Source organism: Pelecanus crispus, chromosome 6 (assembly GCF_030463565.1).
Source record: "Pelecanus crispus isolate bPelCri1 chromosome 6, bPelCri1.pri, whole genome shotgun sequence".
In the NCBI taxonomy this organism is placed as follows: Eukaryota; Metazoa; Chordata; class Aves; order Pelecaniformes; family Pelecanidae; genus Pelecanus; species Pelecanus crispus.
The window spans coordinates 36,810,693-36,832,258 of NC_134648.1; the positions used below are offsets into that span (position 1 = coordinate 36,810,693).

The following is a 21,566-nucleotide window of genomic DNA, read 5'->3' on the forward strand; positions in this document are numbered from 1 at the left end:
TCTGGCTACTTCCCCCTCTCTCACATTTTTTATGATTTTCTACTCCTGGATCTTTATCACTGGAGTCTGTTGCCTCACAGACTTAAGACAATCTGAGAAGAATGTGTTTCAGCTATTCATGAAAAGGATTTTCATATGTTAAACTATTAAGTGAACACATACTTCTAAAGAAAAAAAAAAGAGAGCTATCCTATCATTATCCAGGGGAAAAGGTCTGTAGTCTTAAATGCAGCCTTTAATACTTTACACATATTCATATTTATATATGAAATGTGCTTTCATTTAAAGAGCAACTATAGAAGAATTACAGGTAGTCTTTGAGAAGCATAAAGTATGTCTCTGTGTGAAAGGGTGGAAAATGGAACTAAAAAAAATTCCCATCTTCCTCCAGAACTGCTTTACATCTAAATTCACAAATTTATAACCAATACTAAGAAAAAATTTCTAACAAGATTTCTTAAAATTAACCTCCAGAGGAGGTAACCTTTTAACCTTGTTCTCTACACTGGAATATCTGTCTTGTACCACAAGTATTACAAGAATGAAATACAATGGCAATGTCTGTCTTGTGCATATTACATTTATGAATTGAACACCTGTTGTCAAATTCATTTCTGGTCTTGAGATGATGAGATGCATGCATATGCCTACATGAAAAGCATATGGGGAAGCACTTAAAAAAAAAAAAAAAAGAACAATTAAATTCCCTTCTGGTGTTGACTTGCAAATCCTAGCAAACCAAGTATTTTTTTTAGAAATCTGTTAATGAATGGTCTTCTCATTCACCAAGTCTTCCTCTAAAATAATCATTCTTCACAATATCATGTATTTCCTTTGTAATGACAGAATGCTGCAATCAAAAAGAGCATCTCTCATGGTATTATAAACTATAAGATGCTACTGTTGATATATAAAATAATCTACAGGCACATCACACAAAACTTTCCCTCATTGGTCATAAATTGCTCTTTACTGTTGGCAAACTCTACACTGTAAACAAAATTGTATTTTGTCATGAATGTCATTAACTAGAAATAAAAAAACATTAAGTTTGTTGTTATTCCTTTCCTTTCAAATGCAATTGCTTTAATTTCCAGCCAGAAGATGTTCTTCAAAACCAGTGTTGCCTGATATGCTTATTGGTCCCTACGCACATTAAATTATTTGGCTTGGAAGACCTCTCCTTTAGGCACAACATACTGACTACTACAGTGGACAAAGAGCAAGGCTGAAATCTGCCAGAGCATTTCTGCAAGTTGGAAAAGCTCCTTGCTTACAGGATAAATAATTCTGATGAGAACAGAAATCTAGAGAAAGTCAAAACAGTGACACTTTCTCAGAAATATGCTGTAATTCCTGTATTTACTGTCTTCATCAGTTCCTGCAGTATTTTAAAACCAGCAGGTACTGACAATGAAGTGCCATTGCTTTAACTGGTGTAGAGAAATTACAGGAATGCAGATGGCAGTACATCCATTTAAGCATTCACTCAGGTTTTCCTCCTCTGAAAGCTTCTCTTATTGAAGCATTGGTCCTGAAGATCCTGTGATAAAAGACATTTCTACCTTCTAGAAAAGTTTTTTGGGGGAAATCTGTGATGGTATCTTCATGTGGTTACCTGTTGAGTGCTCTCACTTTGGGAACCTAAGCACCTATGACAAAAATCTAGGGAAGGTAAGTTACATCACACTCCGTTTCAGGCTGATACAGATGCTGAGGAACCGTAGTGGTGATTGGTTCCACACAGTTCTTCCTAAACTTGACATGGTGCATGAGGGTAGTTAGGGTACATACTATCACTTCTGCCATAAATACTCCTAATTCACATGCCTATAAGCACGCCAGACACTACTTAATTTTGGTAAGTGGGATACGCTCCCTCGATTATACCCAACACTGACCATATGCACTCATTCAAAGAAATAGGCACACGTATGTACAGGCAATATTCTAGATAAATAAACTGTATATGATCTCACAGTACATATATACACATAGTAAAATCACACTCACATGCAAGGATAAATATATTCTAAACACTCCAGAATGGAAACATTATAAACACGTTAAAATTTGCTGAGTATTGCAATATGGACAAGTAAATTCTCATATATATATATATAGTATGTAGGTTATTTTTTAAATTACTAATACATTTAGAAACATGCATTTAATTAATCTTCTAAAAATACTTTTCAACCAGCAGGTATATTAAGGCTTACAGACTTTTCCTCTTCCATAAACTCAGAGATACAGTCTCTGCTTACAATGGTGTTCTACCGAAGATGTAATTACGTGAATTAACAAAATCAATACATGTTTTCCTCAGAAATTATTTTGAGCTGTAAAAGAGTTTAATCTACCACCTTTTCTAGAATATATGGAAACGCCGTCAAAGAGACTTCCTATTTATTTGTCATAGTAATTACTGCTCTCTGCCTGATAAAGTACCCTCCTTTCCCATTTAAGCAAGCAGTTTACTTTGTAAAGACTATCAGAAAACATGAATATTCCAACTCCTGTGAATATAATTCAGCAACCTGTCAAGTTAAATCATATATTAAAACAGGAGCTATTCTTCTTGCATATTTCATCAAATTAAACCCCTTAATAGTTCATGTTTAAACATGGGAGGGAGAGTTGTGAGGCAATATAAGTCTGAACTATTGTGCATGGAAGAAGATTCTGTCCTCTATAGAAGTAACATTCCAATAATCTCAGTTGCTTTCTCTTTTTTTCCTCTTCTCTCCTTTTTCTACTCAAATCTGCTCGGTGAACCTTTCAGAAGTTAAGACTCCCCCTATATTTACTGCAAAGATATTTAGTCTCCCTGTTTGCCAGGTGCTATCCAAAATACATATATACAAAAGAATACTTTTCCATATTTGATATAGATTTGTCCATTATACTCACTGCTAGTGTGTCTTAGCATCTTCCAGTAGTGTCTTATTTCATACAAATAACACCTATTGTATTACAGCTTGAGAAGTTCAATTATTTAAGGTGTGAGAGGTGGGCTGACTTCAGTCACAACCTAAAAAAACCCATTACCTGAACAAGACAAGACAGCTACTAGAAACAAGTAAAGGAGGTGATTTTTTCCAAACACTTTATATAGCTCTGACTTAGAACAAGACAATCCTCCCTCCACACTTACATGCTGGCACAACTGAGATCAGTGAGTAACCCATCCTTTGCTGTTTCCTAGGATCTCAAGCATTTAAACACCAGCTGAGTAAGAAAGAGCTGAAAAATCAGAAGAGGCCTCCTTAGCAGGTGGGGGGAAAAAACTACATTCCTGTGACTACTGATCTTGCCTAATACAGTAAGTTCCTAAAAATAAAATTATTTATTTCCCAGCATTCTACTTTTCTTTGTTCACTGAACTCAGTTTGCACAATGAAGCCAGAAATATCAGCTTCCCTTTCTCTGTCTTCAACATCAGCAAAATGTCAGTGGGTTTGGATTTCTTATTTTAGAGGAGAAAGACTATGGTTTAGTGTTTTTGTCATTTTTGGTTTTATAGTTTTGGTGCAGTTCTCAGAACATCATGAAGATATTACATAACACTAATAAGTTTTGAAAACCTTCTTTCTTTCTTTCTAATACCAAAGTCTAAACATTGGATCTATCCTAATAAATCATGCTCCTCTTGATAATTCAGGCTAGAGGAGTCCATGAATCTCAGAGGAAATAAATTTTGATCACAGCAGAGTGATAACTTTGACTGATGCAGATACAGGTAGTCACTGTATTTGTTTACAGTGCATTTGATGCTAATTGAGGAGGAATAAATCCTCACAACTTTACACACTGTGAAGTCATGTCTAGATCAGACGATTATGCAACCACTTCCCTTTACTAGATTTTAAACTACTTTTGACTCCCTTTGCACAGCTGAAAATGAGTATATGAAACAGCACAATTTGTTAAGTAATCACAATGAGCAAGCAATGTCAGACTGATTGACTACCAATCAAATAAAGAACCAGCTACACAGACCATGCTACCAGATCTAGGCCAAATTCACACCTAGTACCCATCCTTTACCCCACTGAAGAACAAAATTGAGACAAATTGTCGAAGTACTTTCCATGAGTGGATTCAGCTGAAGTGAGTTTTCTTATAATGCACATTGCATTGGAGGTAAACTTCAGTATTTATTGTCACTCCCCAAAATCAAAGAGCTTTTAATGATTTTGAGTACCAATGACTTCATACTATCTGCTTCTTAAGACAGATAATATTGAAAAAAAAGGATATGCTTTTGATCTCAAAAGCAAAAGGACACTACATGTATATTTATTTTTTTGTTACAAAAGTATAACTCAATGTTCACAGTAGTCCTGTTATCGGTCTTTAGGTAACAAAACAGAAATATGTTGAATTACACAAGTTTCTGGCACCAAACAAATGCTACTGAAGTTAACTTAAGCTGAAGGTAAACTGCACTTGTAAAAATAACAAAAAATATATTTTAGATGCCTAAATATGGATCTAATAATTTTACTTTAGACACTTTTCCCCCCCACTATGATACACTTCAAAGCAAGAAATAACATGGCTTTTTAACGTAATATTTCTGTGATTCTCCAAGCAAAGAAATTCAGTGTTGAAAGGCAGTAATACTGTACCTTGATTTCTTCTATTTCGTCTGGCACTATCTTGTATGCAGATATAGTCCCACCCAACCTGAAATCAGGAGAAGAAAAATATTCTCTGAAATCAGAATAAAAATGTTCTCAGAATCAGTAACACAAAGCACAGCATATTAACAGTGTCATGAGTTGTTCCAAAACACAAATATCCTTCCTACCAATTTAGAGGTAAAACCCACCAAGCCCCAAAACAACAGCAAAAAACCCCCTGTCTTTATTCAAAGAAAAATCTTCATGTGATTAACATAAGCTTTAGAACACTAGCCTGAAAGATAAGAATTAGGTTAACCAAACAGAATTACCACCACCAGGATGTTGTTCTTTGTATTAACAGCCATCAGTCATCATACTCTACGATTTCTTGTTTGTTGTCCAAGTTGTATGGATGAGTTTAAATATTTGAAGCCTGATGTGCTTTGTGTTCAGTTAAGACTGTATAGCAGCTTCATGAAATAAACGCATCCAAACGCAATTCTAGAAATTCTAACTTTAATTACATGTGCATGTACAGACCTCAAAAACCACACAGACTCTATGGCTTCCACATTTGAAAAGCCCCTAGAGTTCATGACTGGTAGTAAAAACTCGGTGATACGCAATAGTTGGAACTGATGTAGAAAACTAGGGGACTTTGTTCCACATTGAACTTACTGAACTTACTTGTCTACATCCTGCAAAAGTTTATGGTACAGAACAGTTCACACACTGAAGATGCATGAATAGCATGTACTATAAATGGTAGTATTACATTTTCCTCAGAGACATGCAGACATGGCTGCTTTTATTTCATGAAGCAGTATCATTGATAGTGACAATTCAGACCTAAAAATATAACTGCACTAATGACCTCCCCGCTGGCTCTGCACAGCAACACTAGTCATTTTCTGGGTCCTACAGAAATGGAAATCACATAAGAAACTATTTATTGTAAAGCAGTAGACAGCTATCAAATATGTATTTGTATTATCTCCCTGTTATTGGAATTTTTCCTTCCAATTGTCAGCACTTCTACACAGATATATTTCCTTATATTCAATCTTAAAATCATTACATGTATTGTTTACTCAACCTAAAAAGGGGGGAAGAGAGTAACACAGAAAATACGTTAAGATTTTCCCCATAAGTCCTGCCTTTCCATATCTCTACAAGTAAGTGACTCCCAGAAATGAATGGTTTGAAGGCTTTAGACAGAAGATGAAGTCTGCATGGGAAAAGTCAAGTCTGAAGTCCATCACTGCTCCAGGCAGTATCAGCTATGATTTCCAAGGCAGAGACAGGGTCCAGACATTACAGCATTCAAATTCATCACGAGCAATTTGTGTAGCAATTGCTCTCTCCTATTTTCTCTGCAACTTCTATTGCTGCTCATCATCAATGGAGTTGAAAGTTGGAGAGAACTCAAACTATTTTTTGCCAGTGCAAGTACAAACATGAGCTTTTATTCTTCACTATATCTGACTATATTGTTCAAATGGTGTTTCCAGGGATAGCTACAAGAAATTGGTTTTAACATCATGATGAAGGATTGCTTCATCATACTGTGACAAGGAATGGCTCAGATCAGTGCATGTTATCATTGCACATGACCAGTTCTACTGGTACTGGAATGAGGTCCGTAAGAAAACAGTTTTTATTTAGTTCTTTCAGATCCATTCCTGTCCATACTCTGGAGTATCCGAAAAATAACTTCATTGACTTTCTATCCTCTAGCAGAAGGGGAGGACAGAGCCTCTGCTGCCAGCACTCCACCAGCAGGGAATTCCACCTGGCAGATTTCTTTATTGGCCACCCTTGGCAAAACTATTAAGCACTTTCTTGGAATACATCAGAAACATTTTTCAAAAATCAAAATAATTGACTCAGTAAACTCATCTGGCTTGCTTAAACCATTAATTAGCATCATTTTCTGCAAATACTTCTGCAAAGTTTTGTGTCAAGGGTTTAACATACTCTGAATCTGCCAAGTTGCAGTCCAAGTGATAGTACATTTTAAAGTAAAATGTCAGTTACCACAATTTGACATTTTTGAAAGAGAAAGATATGTTAAAAGTTATGTTACTATTTAAATAAACCATCGCTCACCTATAGCTCCAGCTCACCATATCCATCTTAATACATTTTCAATCCTACACTGACATCTTTAGCTTGAAAATCCAGACTACATACATAAGTAACAACAAATTTGAAACTGAAAGTGAACCAGAGGCACATAAATATACAATTCTATAAATGACTCCATGCTGAAATTAAGTTTTTAAGGAAGTCTATACTTTCTTCATTTCAGAACATTAGATTTCACCCCATCTTGTAACTCCTGGAAAAGAGATCCACCACAGCAGACTTCCAGTTAAACCTAGTACTATACAGGACATAATAAAGACTTTTGACTTTGGATATAAAGTTTGGTTGTGAGTTTCACAGAAGTTTAAAGGCATCATGCACACTGGGAGGATCCAGTTAACACAGCCTGAACTCTTCTACTGGTCATAAGTATGATATATGTGAGGAACAGAAATTTTGTTTTTACTATATAATAACGTATCTATGAGAAAAAAGGATTTAAGCTATTTGGCAGCCTGTGAGTAGTGAACAATAACATATAGATAAAATTTATAAACAATTTGCTTTTTTCCTGGCAAAATGTCTGCATTAGCTTCAATTTCACGCACAAAATATTATGCCATACAATTCACTCGCCAAACGAACTTCAGAGGCAGAACCAGTTGTGAAACATGCTGCATACTCTTCACTCAAAAATCATAAATCCCAGTTCATTCCAACCACATGGTAAATACTCTGAAAAGAAATTTGAAAGTGTTTTGGTGTTACCAAATCGCTATTATAAATCTCTCACAGTCAGATAAGTCCACAGTGTAAGGGACTACACAATGTCACACACACAGAAGTTACTGAGAAAAACAAAAACATTGTGATTAATGGTAAGAAAGAACAGCAAAATCAAGGCGAACTGAAAATGAATGCATTAATCGGTATGTCCAACTTAAGGAAAACTTTATATTTTGAGTATTTCTCTGAATTACATTCAAGTGTCACTATCAACTGTGACCTGTCTGGAAGTTTGCTTGTTATTTTGCAATCCTTGGTTTGATCACTGACACGTGAAAGAACAGCAACCAGACAATTACACACAGGAGATTTCAGCTACAGGATGATACACACTTGGTGACAGAGGACTTGCACATGGCATACATTTTTTCATTTTCTTGGGAGCAACCTCTCTCTGGAGGTTGTTTTTGTTAGGACATTTTATGCTAATGTTTTTGACCACAGTGTTTCAAGAAGCGATTACACTGCAATCAGAAAAGCAAAGGACCAGCTAGCATGAGTACATATTAACTGCTGTAGGCTTTGGACACTAGAATATAATGCAGCAAAGAATGATGTTAGAAGGGACAGAATTTAGTTCACCAGGGACCCAAATTTTTTGCAGATTCACTCCTCATCTTTCACATATTTTAGTTTTATTATAGATTTTATTATATTTTTCTCCAGTGGAACAACACAACATCCAGCCTCCTACAATATAAATGGCGTTTCCTCTCAGAAAAAACACACAACCAACCAAGAGCAAAGCTAAATATACAGACAGCTACTTCCAGTAAGATGAAAAGACAGTCACAAACTTCATCTATAGAGAACTACTGCGCAAAGTCTTTGTCTTCCAAACTGCAGTATTTTCACACTGTAGCAAGTCACATTATTTAATAGTGAAATTATTTTACAAACAAGTTAGCTTTAATTTTTCACGTTGTTTATGTAACAGATAATCTCTGAAAGGTCCCACAATTTATATTCAAATTTCAATAGACATCAGTCTCATGAGGTCTGTATCATACCCTGCATGTAACACAGACACCCCAGTTCTCTAATCCCTTTGCAGAAGGGAAGTGAAGTTATTCCTAGATGTAGAAATTAGAGCTGACACAATAAAAACGAGGAACGACACCTTATATTGGCCTAAACTGGTGAAGGTCTTTGAGGAGAAAATCAGAAAAGACAGGATAGAGATTCCATAAAAATAATTAGGATATAATAAATCTCATACAACTATTTGCACAGGAGTTTGTGAAGGAATAGAAACTTTGTATCTTTTTTAGGGTAACTATTTCAGGAAAAAAGCGCATCTCAGGTTGACATACAATGCACAGACTGGGTTTGCAGGAAGTTCACAAAAAGGATTCAGGAGAATGTTGAAAGCAAGGTTTCTATAGCAACCTAAGAAATTAGCAAAATATAGGAAATAAACTGAAGGGAGGTCAATACAGTTGTATTGGAACAGATGGAAGCTTTACTATTTCACAAATTAAAGCAATATATCACTGGAGAGGGAAAACTTGAACTTCATCCAAGTTAAGGAAAGTTAAAAACCAGGAAGAACTGTGCTCAAATGGAGGCAAGAAACAATGAACCACAGCCCAAATGGGAAGAGAACTCAAGAAGACAAAAAGAAAAATAAATTGCAACTCTGTTAATGATAAACTATCCATTATTTTAATAAGTTATCCTTTTATGACCTGTTTGCCATATGTTTCAATACTCTATTTAAAACAGAAACTGAATTTCTCATTTTTAGAACATTTGTTCTGGATATAAGGTTAAAATTACCACCGTGTTATTTTCCGTGTAGTTGCAAGTTGGAGCTCTGAATGGTTTTCCCCTGTGACCCCGTACATATGCATGTGCTGATAGGCTCACTGGATCATTATTGCATAGCTACATCATGTGCAAGACACTTGTGCACTTGGACTGAATCAATACTGGTCGTCTTTTATAATTTGAATTCTGACCAAAGATATGAACACAGTCTTTATATACAGTTCCACATTCACTGACTGTCATAAGAAGCTGAGCTATTGATTCATCCGTTAATAAGTAAGTCATACTGAATGCAATGAAATCAATTTTCTAAAAATAGCTTGTAGCCAGCTTGGCTGCTGTCATCTGCTAAAGTTCTCCAACGCCACTTTAATTAACATTAATCTTTCTTCAGATAGTTCACTCTGCCTAGATGATATCAAGTTGTCACTAAACCTCCCAGTGAAACTCGGCTTCATCTTTAAATGAAAGCGAAACTGAAAAACGTCTCCTCAATCTTTTTTTCTACATCCATCTCACAAATATATTTGTTATCTACCATCAGGATATTCTACCTTTTGACTGGTTTACAAACCAAGCAGAATATTCAACAGACACTGTGCTTGTGAGCAGATCAAATGCCTGGGAGCCAGACTGGCTAGTTCTAATTCTAAGGGCACCTCCATTTTATCACAGGCTACTGAATGAGTATGTGTTACGATACTACTCCTCACAGACAAACTGACCAAGACAACATTTTTAGCCTACCCAACTGTGCTAGCTTAATGTTGACCTGTGAAACATCAGCATACCATCTTGCCTTGGATCCTCACATACAGCTGAAACTTCACAGAGTGTTCTAGGGAAATTTCAAAGTAACTTTGTTCTCCACTACCTGTAAGAGCATACATTAAAAGCAGACACAAAGCTACTTTAATTGATACTAGTTTCTAACAACCTTTGAGAAATTGTTAAAGCACCCTGAAGGGAGGTAGTAAGAAGGCACGCTATTTTGGGCTCACTTCCTACACGACGGAACACTGGCAGCTAGAGCAAGCTGGGCTGGGGCTGTAGCTCCTGTCGCTGGCTACACGCCAGCAACGAATTGTGCAAAACAGCTTGCAAAGTGCTTCATGAAGACGTTTTTACTTACTCTAAGGTGTAGAATTATGCGATGAAGATCCAGCCCGTGTTTTGGGGGGTTTTGTGTTTGGTTTTTTTTTAAATAGATCCAATAATTAGATCCTGGAAAACTTACTTCCTCCCTGCCCCCCCCAATCTTAGGCCAACTTCAACATGCTGTACTCAAAAACCTCAACCTCACAGAAATAAAATGATTGCAGGCATGGCCTCTGTCAGTTCATGTCTCTCATGATCATGTCTCTCTCTGGGATTAAGACTCTCCCTCCTCCTCACCATGTCCCAAAGATTTATGGCACAGGCAAAAAATGAAGAGGGGGGAGAAGAAAATAAAATTAACGCAATGTTTTAAGATTCTTATTCCCTACCTTATCACTCTTTTAAGAGTAATAAAAGTATAAGACCACATTTTCCACTGCTTTCTGGCTTTTTTTTTTCTGAACATAAATAAAAAGCCACATAAACCCATTATTTTTAAGCAGGAAAAACTGTTATTTCTTTCACCCTTCAAAGCTTTTTTTTTTTAAATTTACTATAAGAAAAGCAAGAATAAATTAGAAGAGGCCAATTTTTCAGGCACCTTCAGTAGGAAAATACTGTCACCTCAACAATGTGTTATTGGCAAAGAAAGCAACAAGGATCTTTGTCCTCAACGTATGTCAGAAACTAAGGACAAGGTCATATGTACATCATTTGGCAATCACATAACCAGGAGCCACTCTCCCCTTTTAGCAGAATGATTTATTTATTTTTGGGGGGGAAATGGGAACTGTTATGACATAAAGTATATGAACTTAAAAGACACCTCTATACAGTTATCAAAACCCACATCAGTTCAGGGCTTAGTGTAGTTTTCTAAGGGGTATCTTTGGTTTAACTCAGTGCATGGGGCACACATATATGACAGTTTGGACTATTGTTGCTGCCAGCCAAAAGACAGATCTATAGACTGCCTCCTCTTGAAAATGTTCATCAGTTCACCTACTGCCTAATAAAGACACAGGAGGAGAGCAGGGAAAGCAATAGCCTCAAGAAATTTTGGGCTTGCAGGCACTGGTACCCAGAAGAAACAAAATGGATGAAGAGGACACTTACAGTACATGGACTATTCAGTGGTGCAATATTGTTATTTACTCTCCCCATGAAGAGAGGTGCCTTCTGGGCAAAAGTAGGAGGAATTCTCTGCTTCCATGAGAGGCAAAAACTATTTAAGTTTTGATTTTCACTAAACAAATTCATTAATAATTGTTCAAAAGTCCTATCATTAATACTTGTATGATTCACAGCAAGGGTATGAAGCAGGCAGATGGCAAACATTTTAAGATGTTTGAATAGAATTAAATGAAATGTAAACAATATGGATATTTATAACTTCAAAAAAAATTTTAGGACTTTAGCATTTAACTGCATCAGACAATGTAGCATGCAGAACACTACACCAAATAGTTTGTGGTTTGTAATAGCCAAATTCCACCAGATTATAACAAAAGAGAGAGGTGCTGCATCTGAAATGGGCTGAGAATAAAATACCGAAGACTAATTCTGCACTCAGAATTTTCATTACAGGTTCAAAATCTTATTTCTAATTAAAACTGACTTTTAAAGTCTTCCCAAACGCCAGCAGAATCTGAAAACAGTCTTGCCATGTGGACCAACAGCAAAAAGCCCACTTCTGTGCAGGATGCATGCATGTTTATAGCGCAGAGGAATGGCTGTACCATGCTCCATCTGATTGGTAATTTAACTATGGAAATTATACATTAAATCAAACAGACAGAAATGTCAGCTAGATTTAAGCAAAAATGTGTTCAGTGACTGAAAGTTCCCATGGGGGCATCAGATGCTTGACCAGCCAGCTCATTAAACAACATGAGCAAGACTTGAAATTTCCTGAGAGAAAAAATATGCAGAGGCAGACAAAAATCATTATCATGAAAACAGTCAAATTCTCACCATTTAGACAAAAAAAAAAAAAATTAATATCCATGTAGGGATTTAGTTGGCAGACTGAGGACTTTAAAACACTGTATAAAGAGAAGTATCTATAGTAAGGGCCAAGACAATAATAAATGTTGAACTTACTTTGTCATACAGGAAATATTGTGGTAGGGCAAAGTATGTATTTGCATTTTTTTTCCAGCAAGTACATACCTAGGTGAGATACAGAGCATTTGCATATATATTGCTAGCAATCACCCGTCACAAAATCCTCACCTACCTCAACTGAAAGCAAATTTTTGTGTGCCTGAGAGTGACCTTTTGCCTGTCTTGGAAGGCACTGCAAATTAAAGGATTTAGGCAACATAAGGACTGCAATGATCTGCCTGGAAATGAAAGATTCCACTACTAAATTACCATAACAGCTTGTACAAACCTATACAGGAGGAAGAAGCTATTTTTGCTGACACTCCTATCATTTCAGTTGAGCTCTATTTGCTTTGACCCAAATGTAAAAGAGAGACCATCTGAATCAAATGTTAAGAAAAAGAAGATTCCTCCTAGGAGAATAAGTTGACCCATAACTAGTAGAAACAGTAAGGCTTATTTTCTTACAAATTAACACTGGCCACAGACTTTTAGTATCCAACAAAAAATGGAGTTAAAAAATATGGCCCTCCACCATGAACCCTTCAGTTTTTTACCATGTATATGCTTCTCGCACCCCACTACAATACCATCATTTTCTTCCCAGTAACTTTAGTGTGTCTTTTCCCTTCCATTTCTTAGATGCTCAAGCATGTGTACATGCTTGGCACATGCTTGTGAAGCATGCTTAGACACAAAGTCCATGTGCACGCTTGTGCCAAGGCTAATAAATATTAAATGTTTATTTTAAAAAGACAGGAAGTTTGTCTGAGATATGTAAAACCAGAAAATGGAATGATGGAAACACAGGGATCCCTGATGTTGGAGAACAAGCCGGAATGAATTGCAGGCCACAGGTTGAGAAGAGCAATCCGAGTGCTTTCTATGATCAGGCAAAAAGGCATCCAGAAAATCTCTTCATTCCAAAAAATACCAATAAGGACTAAAAGTGAGAGCAGGATGACTCAAACTCGGGAAGAATAAAATGTGGAGAATATGTGGAAATGGTCTGATCATTCCAGATTCTAGATCAAATTGGTTCTTTACAATTTAAAACATAGGGCTTATGGAAGACTGTCAGAACTTTTAAATAACTGTTTTTAAAAAAATTCCTACAATTCTGAAATTACAAGAATGATAGAAGAGTCTCAGAGACAAGCAGCATCCACAAGGGCCAACACACTAGTTCACACAATGTCACCTTCCCAAAGCTCTAATGTCTCGTTTCTTTCCACCACATTCCAGAGAGATATAAAGTATGAACGCAATCCAGTATATGATTAATGGCAGTCTTGTTACGTCTATATTTCTCTAGACAGTTAAATTCAGAGGCAGAATTTGCTGCTGTTATTCTTTTTCCTTAATATATTAGTGTGTTTGCACATATATACACATATATTGCCATGTGTAGCCTAAATGGGAGAACTAAATTGTGTTTAAAATAGTGACCTCACTCAACTGGGGTTTTTTAGTGCATGCTATGTGTTGGGGAATGTGAAAGGAAAAAAAAAAAACCCCAAAAACAACTGTTCAGCCATAGAATGGAGTCATATGAATAAAACAACTTCGTATTTGATCCATTCCTCTTCATACCTAGGAGGAACTTTCTATAGACAAACAGCATTACTGACAACACTGACAGTGAGATTTTTATTGCATGTCTCACATAGTTATCTCCATTCCAGATAGTTAGTTATTTCTGAAGCCATCATCCATACTTTACTTTGTAAAATACTTCTGTAAGGTTCAAATTCAAGTTACTGAAAAACACGTCTTTGGTTTTTGTATATTATTGGCTATAAGGATTTTTCAGCGCTCTTATCTTTCTTTTCTGTAGTTGTCATTCCCTTTTTTCTTTGCATCTGATCATTTAAATGTCAACAAAATGATTCTAGATGAATTTAAAAAGTACTGATGTATTGTCTTTGTTATTTATGTCACAACTCATTACGACCTGACTCTTTCAATATTCAGAAACGTGGTAGGCAGGGGACATGTGGATCTTAGAGAACTTAAGAGGTCTTTGATTAAATGTGGATTAATGCATTTTGTTTCATTCAGGTCCTAAAAAAAATTACTACTTTTAATTTCTAAATAGCTTGCACAAACATAATCCACTACAAAATATAACTATTAACTTCTCCTTACTTGCAGCTTTACATCACCTTGTAAGTCATTATCAGCAATTTTCTCCTGCCATCTATTTTGTATGATGTTCTCTTAATAGTAAAAATAATATAAATATAAATATAAATATAAAATCCCCTCTAGTTCCATTTTGCCAAAGCCCTTCTCTTCTTCTTTATTACTGCTCTCCCCACAAGTATGGTATTTAGAAACAAGCGTAACCCACCTCACAGTAACTGAAGATTTTTTTTTTTTTTTCCAGATATGACTGCACAAGGTTACTGAGCACATATACATAGTACTTGCTATCATATTCCTTTGGATGACAGTGACCATAACATCCCTGATAACTTCAACACGCCTCCACCCATCCCCAAGCTGAAGAACAAAGATGAAGAAGGGATTTGATCTCTTCCTCAGTTCCTGCTCCAGCACAGGTGAGTAGGAGTGAAAATAGATAAGATGAATCTGGGAGGTTACATTTCAGTAAAGTAAGTAACTTTCTTAAGTGCGGTCATGTATATTCCATGTCAGTGAGCCCTGGTCAATTTGCCTAGATAAAAATATCAAAAGCATCAGGAGGGTATCTCTTCCAAAGCAGAAATTTAGTCTAGAAGTCTCTGCCATGTGACAGTACATTCAGAAATGATAACTCCACACAGGTTTTAAAAAAATTTTAAAAGCAATAGAGACCTCCCATTTTCCAGCATGCCCATATTGGTCTCCCTTTTCTCACTAGCTATCAATTTCATATATCTGGAGATTAGTCTTGAAAAACGCTTAACCTGCAATCCTACTGAATACCACAGACAGCTTAGATGTGTTTCTAGGCATCTGAAACAGCCAATACACCAATGGCAATCATAGATCCACATTGGAAAAGATTAAGCACCACAGATTTTGCTTATTCTGTACCCCTAGAACCACCGTATATTAATTATAAGGCTACATACCTGACTATCAATAGACAAATGACTAACATGACCAACACTAACATTGCTAATACTTCGCACAGTACTTCCTGAGCCATGATGCACAAAGGAAATCAAAGATGGTTAGGACAACTCTACCTGCAAACAGGTATTGAGGAGAGTACGGCATATGCATGACTCTCACAGACATTGATATCCAAAAAAAAATATATGAGGTTTGTGTACAGAGATACCTGGGCTTTATGAATAAACCACTGTAAGAAACTGCCATTTTCTTGCCAAATCACAATTTACAATTTTAGTCTAAACAAGCAACTGTTATTATGTAACCTGCTTTTTCCTTCCAGAACTAGTACTAAACACCCTCACCCTTTAGAGAGTTAACAGTAATAACTACAAAGAGCTAGTTAGAAGAGCCCAAAAATAATCCAAATCTGTACTGAAATGAGTTTCTGTAGTACCTAAATTTAGGAACTGAGCTAAACCGCGGCATTACATTAAGAGAGAACATTTAAAGAACTGATAGAGAAACCACTGTAGATGTCAGTAGAATACATTTTAGGACCTTAACCTCTGGTAAAACTCATAAAAAAATCATATTATGCTGACAATGTAACAATTTAGTGGCTTTACAAGGTTTTGTTCTATTTTGGATTTGCATTTGTGATCAAAGAGCTTGCAGGTAAGTGCATCAGGTCAAGCAATGCAAGAATGAAAGGCCTATCCTGGGAAGAAGGCTCAGTACATATCCATCAAAACAAACAAAATTAAACTAATAGGACCATCTCTTCAATTTAAAACCTAAAAGGTGGATCTAGAAAGCAGCTGGACCAAAGACCATTTACAAATGAAAACTCCAGATTTTGTATCTCAGAAGATATCTCCCCACCCCACCCCCCTAGCAGAATACCATGGGTAGATTTTACTAGGTTATTTTAACATAAACTGTATTGTCAGCTATGTTTTCATCTAAAACACGTCAGGACAAATAGTGGTGCTACCCCTCCACAACAGCAGTCAACGCTTTAGCTCATATTTCCTCCAGCTATATCACCTGACTTTAAATGCTCATTGATGCATAATGCTACCCCAGATAAGTGTCAAGATATGTTTCATAGCTGCAGCGCCTCCATACCTTAAACTGCTAAGAAGGCATGCTTCTCCAAATTCAGTAGTGTTCTTCAAAGCTGAGAAACATGATTACCAGGGCACATTTAGTTGTCTTCATAAATCAGACAATAATTATAGTAAATGGCTTTAAAAAAAAAAATAGACTTCTCATGCTCTGAAGCTTAGATTACAGCTGTTTTAGTATGAAGAACAGAATATCCTCTTTCATCTTAATTAAGGAAAAATATTCAGTAGAAGTATCCTCTCACAATTTTTTTCACCTTTGTAAGATTCTCTCGTATAAATTTCAAGTTGAGTTTACATTGATAGCAAATAAATTAAATTTTGATTTTTGAAATTAACTTTCTATGCAAATAAAAAGATTAAGAAACCAAGTAATATATAGATACTGTTGATAATATAACATTATGATCTCTCAGTCATTAATTATTCTGTGAAAAATAAGGCAGTGGTATATGGTTGATTGAAAGGTACTTATTTTTGCTTTAAAAAATTGTTGGTTTTAAAACTTTTGCCCACACATGCACACACATAAGTTAAGGACTAACAGTTGATTTTTGCTGACTAACTTAACAGAATGGCCAAACATTGAAGAGGTCACAAAAACCAAAGTAGGCCAAAGATACTGCACACGTCAAAGCTGAAGCGCACAGATAGGCTCTTCAATTATTCGTGGCCCATACCTGGCCCATAGGGAACTGCCAAGAGGTCCACTAACAGGCAAACATCATGCAACTGAGAGGCATTCTTTGCTGGAGAAAAGAGATGAAGGGAGAAATACAAGCAAAGCATCAGATATTTCCCACCTCTGTGGTCTTGGCTGCAATTTCCCGGTTCCAAAATAATTTCCAACTGTGAACTCTGAGATTCCCCCCCTAGTACTTACTGCAGTCAGGGAGTACCTACAAAATTTCCATCCCAGAAAAAATTATCTGCAGCTTGCCACCTTCAGCTTCTACAGCTGGATACTTCATACAGTATTGTAGCTTTATGGGCCCTTTTACTCCTGCCCCCACTCAATTTCATCCTCAGAATTGCACTGATACATACATGAGCACAAACACAGAATAAAGGTTTTCTAGCCCACTCAATTTTTTTTTTCCCAATCTTTCCCCCTTCCAAAACTAGCTGAGTAAGTAGCTGTAATTTAGAAACACTTCATGGATCTTGCATATTATTGGAGAGTTCTGTTTTACAGAGCAATTCAGTCTACGACAGTTTTGCACTAAATTACTTTAAAGCAAGTATAAAGCACTAGCAGTCATCTTGTTAAAATAAATTAAAATAATAATCCTAACTCTGAACAATTGCTAGTGACAGATACTTGAATGATGCACTGTAATGCAAGCTTGCTACTTGTTTTTTAAAACGTTTATTACCTCTTCTGGTAGAATTCTCAGAGCTTTTATTAACAACTGAACTATTAAAGGTAGGAGATGAAGGAAGAAAAAAAATCTTGGGTCTGTCTATCTGTTATTTTCAGAGAGCTATACCAGCATCCCACATCAGATCACAGCCAACTCGGTACCACAGCTAGAGTGGCACTGAGCCACAACTAATAAAACATGCCGAGAGGGAAAGCATGTTGGCTCGTACTCAGCACTGTGCTACAGACATCTACATTACAACCAGCCAGCTCAGAGTACAGAGTACTTGCTCGTCCTTATTTGTCAAAAAGCTATTAACAAGACAATATGTAATTTATATGAACTATATAATTTAATTAGAAAACATATAAAATATGCTGCATGTTATAACAGTGTAATTAGAAACAGTGTGCTAACTGTTCCTTGAGAATGATTTAAATGAATAGTTGTTAGTAGCAAATGACTTTTCTACCAGTTTGAGATCTTTCATGTAAAACTTGGTTAAGAGCTATTTCATAATTTTCCAGTGAAGCTTTTTCACCAAAATATGTAATTCAATTAAAATGAAAATAGTTGTACATCATAAAATTTTATCAAAGTTCCTCAGTGAAAGGTTTTATGAACCCTCTGACATGAAATCAAGAATTATGGTTTTTGGTTTGCCAGTTTAATTTCATGTTCAACATTTCACTCATTTTTACTGGCCAAGTACAAAATATGTATTGCTTAGTTCATCTACTTTTCATTCGTCATGGACGTAGGGCTTGCTTGTGTTTGCTCGGTATTTTTAACCCCACTTGATCACACTGGCATATTAAATTTAACACTTAAGTTATCCATTCAGTATTTCTCCCTTAATCACAAGCAGCATTGAACACGCACACACACACAAAAACCACTATTAGACTTTTATATTAATAGCCACCATAAAACAAAATTTTGTCTTATTCAAAGACATACCTTTCCTTTTACAAACTAATCAACAGTACCAGTCAGAGAAAGTTGTATTTTCTACTACCTGAAAACATGAACTATAGCTGTGAAATTGAGTGTTTAGAAAGCCTCTTGATTATTAGATCTGGTCAGCGTGACTCACTTTTCACAATTTCCCCAAGACCAGTCTCCCAGTCTCTCCCCCCTGCCCAGCACAAAACCCTTCAACCTTCATCTTCCTTCTCTCAAGGCTGAGGAACATACAGTACAATCCTTTCCTCCAGTGATTGTGAGATTTTCCTCCTGTAGTTTGCTACTGCAGGAGGTGGCTTATTTTCTCCCATTGGATTGTTACAAAAGCACCCTCAAAAGAAGGAAAAGAGGTGGACCTGCTGCTGAGCTGAACACAGTAACACCACCAGGCTAATGATCAGTAACTTCAGCTAGTACTTTCTTCCATGTGTTTTAAAATGAAGCAGCAACAGAAGCAGCTGTAAAATCTGAATACTGCAGATATACATGAATGTATTATTTGATCATTCACTCCTGTTCCAAAATAATAGAGTATCAAAAGATTTTCTGATAAAGTCTTTCCTCAAGAGCAGCTTTTGCTGATAGAAAGGACATGTACCAGCATGGAGTCCCACTTTGCTGAAGGAAAGGATATCACTTCTGGAAGCAATCAAATATATACAAACCTCCTTGTCATAAAGCTGTCAGTGGTCTGATCTTTCCCATTACTCTGTATTACTGTGTCTTAAGAAACACATATTGCTTTGTGACACTGTGGTTGTAGAAAGTACAGATGCCTGTTTCTTTGTGGATATACTTACAGTCACAGTTCATGTCCAAATACTTTAACTTTCAAAACTTGCCCTTAATGAGTGCCTGAATAGTTTTTGATTAAAGACTACCAAAGTTTCAGCAATCTCTTCCTGCTTCTCCGATGACGATTCCAACATAGGGCTTCTGTAAACCGGCTGAATAGTGTTACAGAGGACAGGGTGACACAGAAGCTTACTATTAGGGTAACTAATAATCTGGGAAACTAAGCTCTGTTACAAATATTCAGCTAGTGTCCTGTCTTGTGCAGAAGAACAGAAATAGTATCAAGAAACCACCACTTCGTATGCCGAAGTAGCGCCAAAAATTCATGGTCTTGAGAAGGCTCTGTATATATACACACACCACTCTCAAATGAAAAGGAATGTTGAGGGAGAGACAGACAGAAAGAAAAGATGTGAATAATAAAGATCCCTCCGATAAATTAAGGAACTCTCGATTTATAAGGGTGGGCAGCTCTCATTAGCCTGTCTTTCCACAGAAAATGAGGTTTTGGACAGAAACACTTCTAAATCATCTGAAGTTAAAGAGTATTAAGACCTTGTTAAAAATGGAAGCACAAATTGGTTCTTTGTTGGGAAACAGAAGGGATTGCAATCTTCAGCTAAGATGCCACTGAAACAAATTTTAAGGAAAGTCATTGATGTATTAGAGAAATGAAAAGAAAAAAGCATTTTTAAGTGCTGCTAGCTTGCTACCTTTGCTGCAGATTACTTCTATCCCTTCACAATATGTCAGTGTATTAAGCTATGCAGAAATATCCAAGCTGGTGAGATAATGAAAAGCTTGGATACTGGAAACAGTAGAGCTATGGTGAGACTGAAATCAAAAGCTATGACAAAACCTTCCTGAGAAGCTGGATATTCATTCAGTCTACACTAAGCTTTGGGCTGCTATAACCACATGACTACTATCAGTATTTTAAAAATAGCTTATGTATATCTATACATGCTGCAGTCATTGCACTGTTCGCCTAACATTTGTTTCCTCATTTACACAATGAAAATAATAGCACCAAATCAAAGATAATAAAAACTAGTGACTGGAAAAAAGGGTTTCAATCCACAGACAATTTTATCTTATATTAGAGCCCTTGAGCATGGTAAGCATTCACAAGCTCCCCAAAACCATAATCAAACCCTTTTGTTTAGTACAAACAATAAATTAACTAAAGCGATTAAAAGGCTTGAGAGTACAAGGGCTACAGCACTGGCTGGAGTCTGAAGTATGTGCAGGAGAAGGCACAACAGGAGGAACTCCTGAAGGAAGGTGAAGAAAAAAAACCTACTCCAACACATAGAATTCACTGCTGTTACTGGGATTTCTGAGCAAAACCTTGAGCTGATAATGTCTTTTTCTACTAGGTTTAGAAAAACTTGAGGGTATTTTTGTTTCACATAAGTATCTTCAAAATGTTCTGCTCAGCCATGCAGGCAGAAGCAGGCACACTTTTCACTGTGTCTGAGACCCTAGCAAAAAGGGGAGAAGTTTTCTCAGTTTTGACTTCTTAAAAACACACTTCAGAAAATTCTTTCACAATATAAAACTGAATTATCTGTATAAATGTAAAATATTAGAATTTAAAATACAAAATTGTTCTGAAATCTCCAAATCTTTACTAGTCCATCTATTACTAATGCCTATATAAGCACTAGGAAATAATGAAGTACACACAAGATACTCCATCTATTTGAACACAAACATAACCTTTAATTCTTACCTAGCTTTTCATCACAAATTCATTCCTTGAGGAT

At 36.2% G+C, this 21,566-nt stretch overlaps 1 protein-coding gene across 8 annotated transcripts in view; it reads right to left on the minus strand.

The window, feature by feature from the left end:
* Positions 1-21,566, minus strand: part of GPHN (gephyrin) — a 314,644-nt gene that overhangs the window by 180,279 nt on the left and 112,799 nt on the right. For all 8 annotated transcript variants that reach the window (XM_075713210.1, XM_075713207.1, XM_075713208.1 and 5 more), the window contains exon 3: positions 4,635-4,692. In XM_075713210.1, the coding sequence (XP_075569325.1) occupies positions 4,635-4,692 (58 nt within the window). The remainder of the gene's footprint in view (positions 1-4,634; positions 4,693-21,566) is intronic.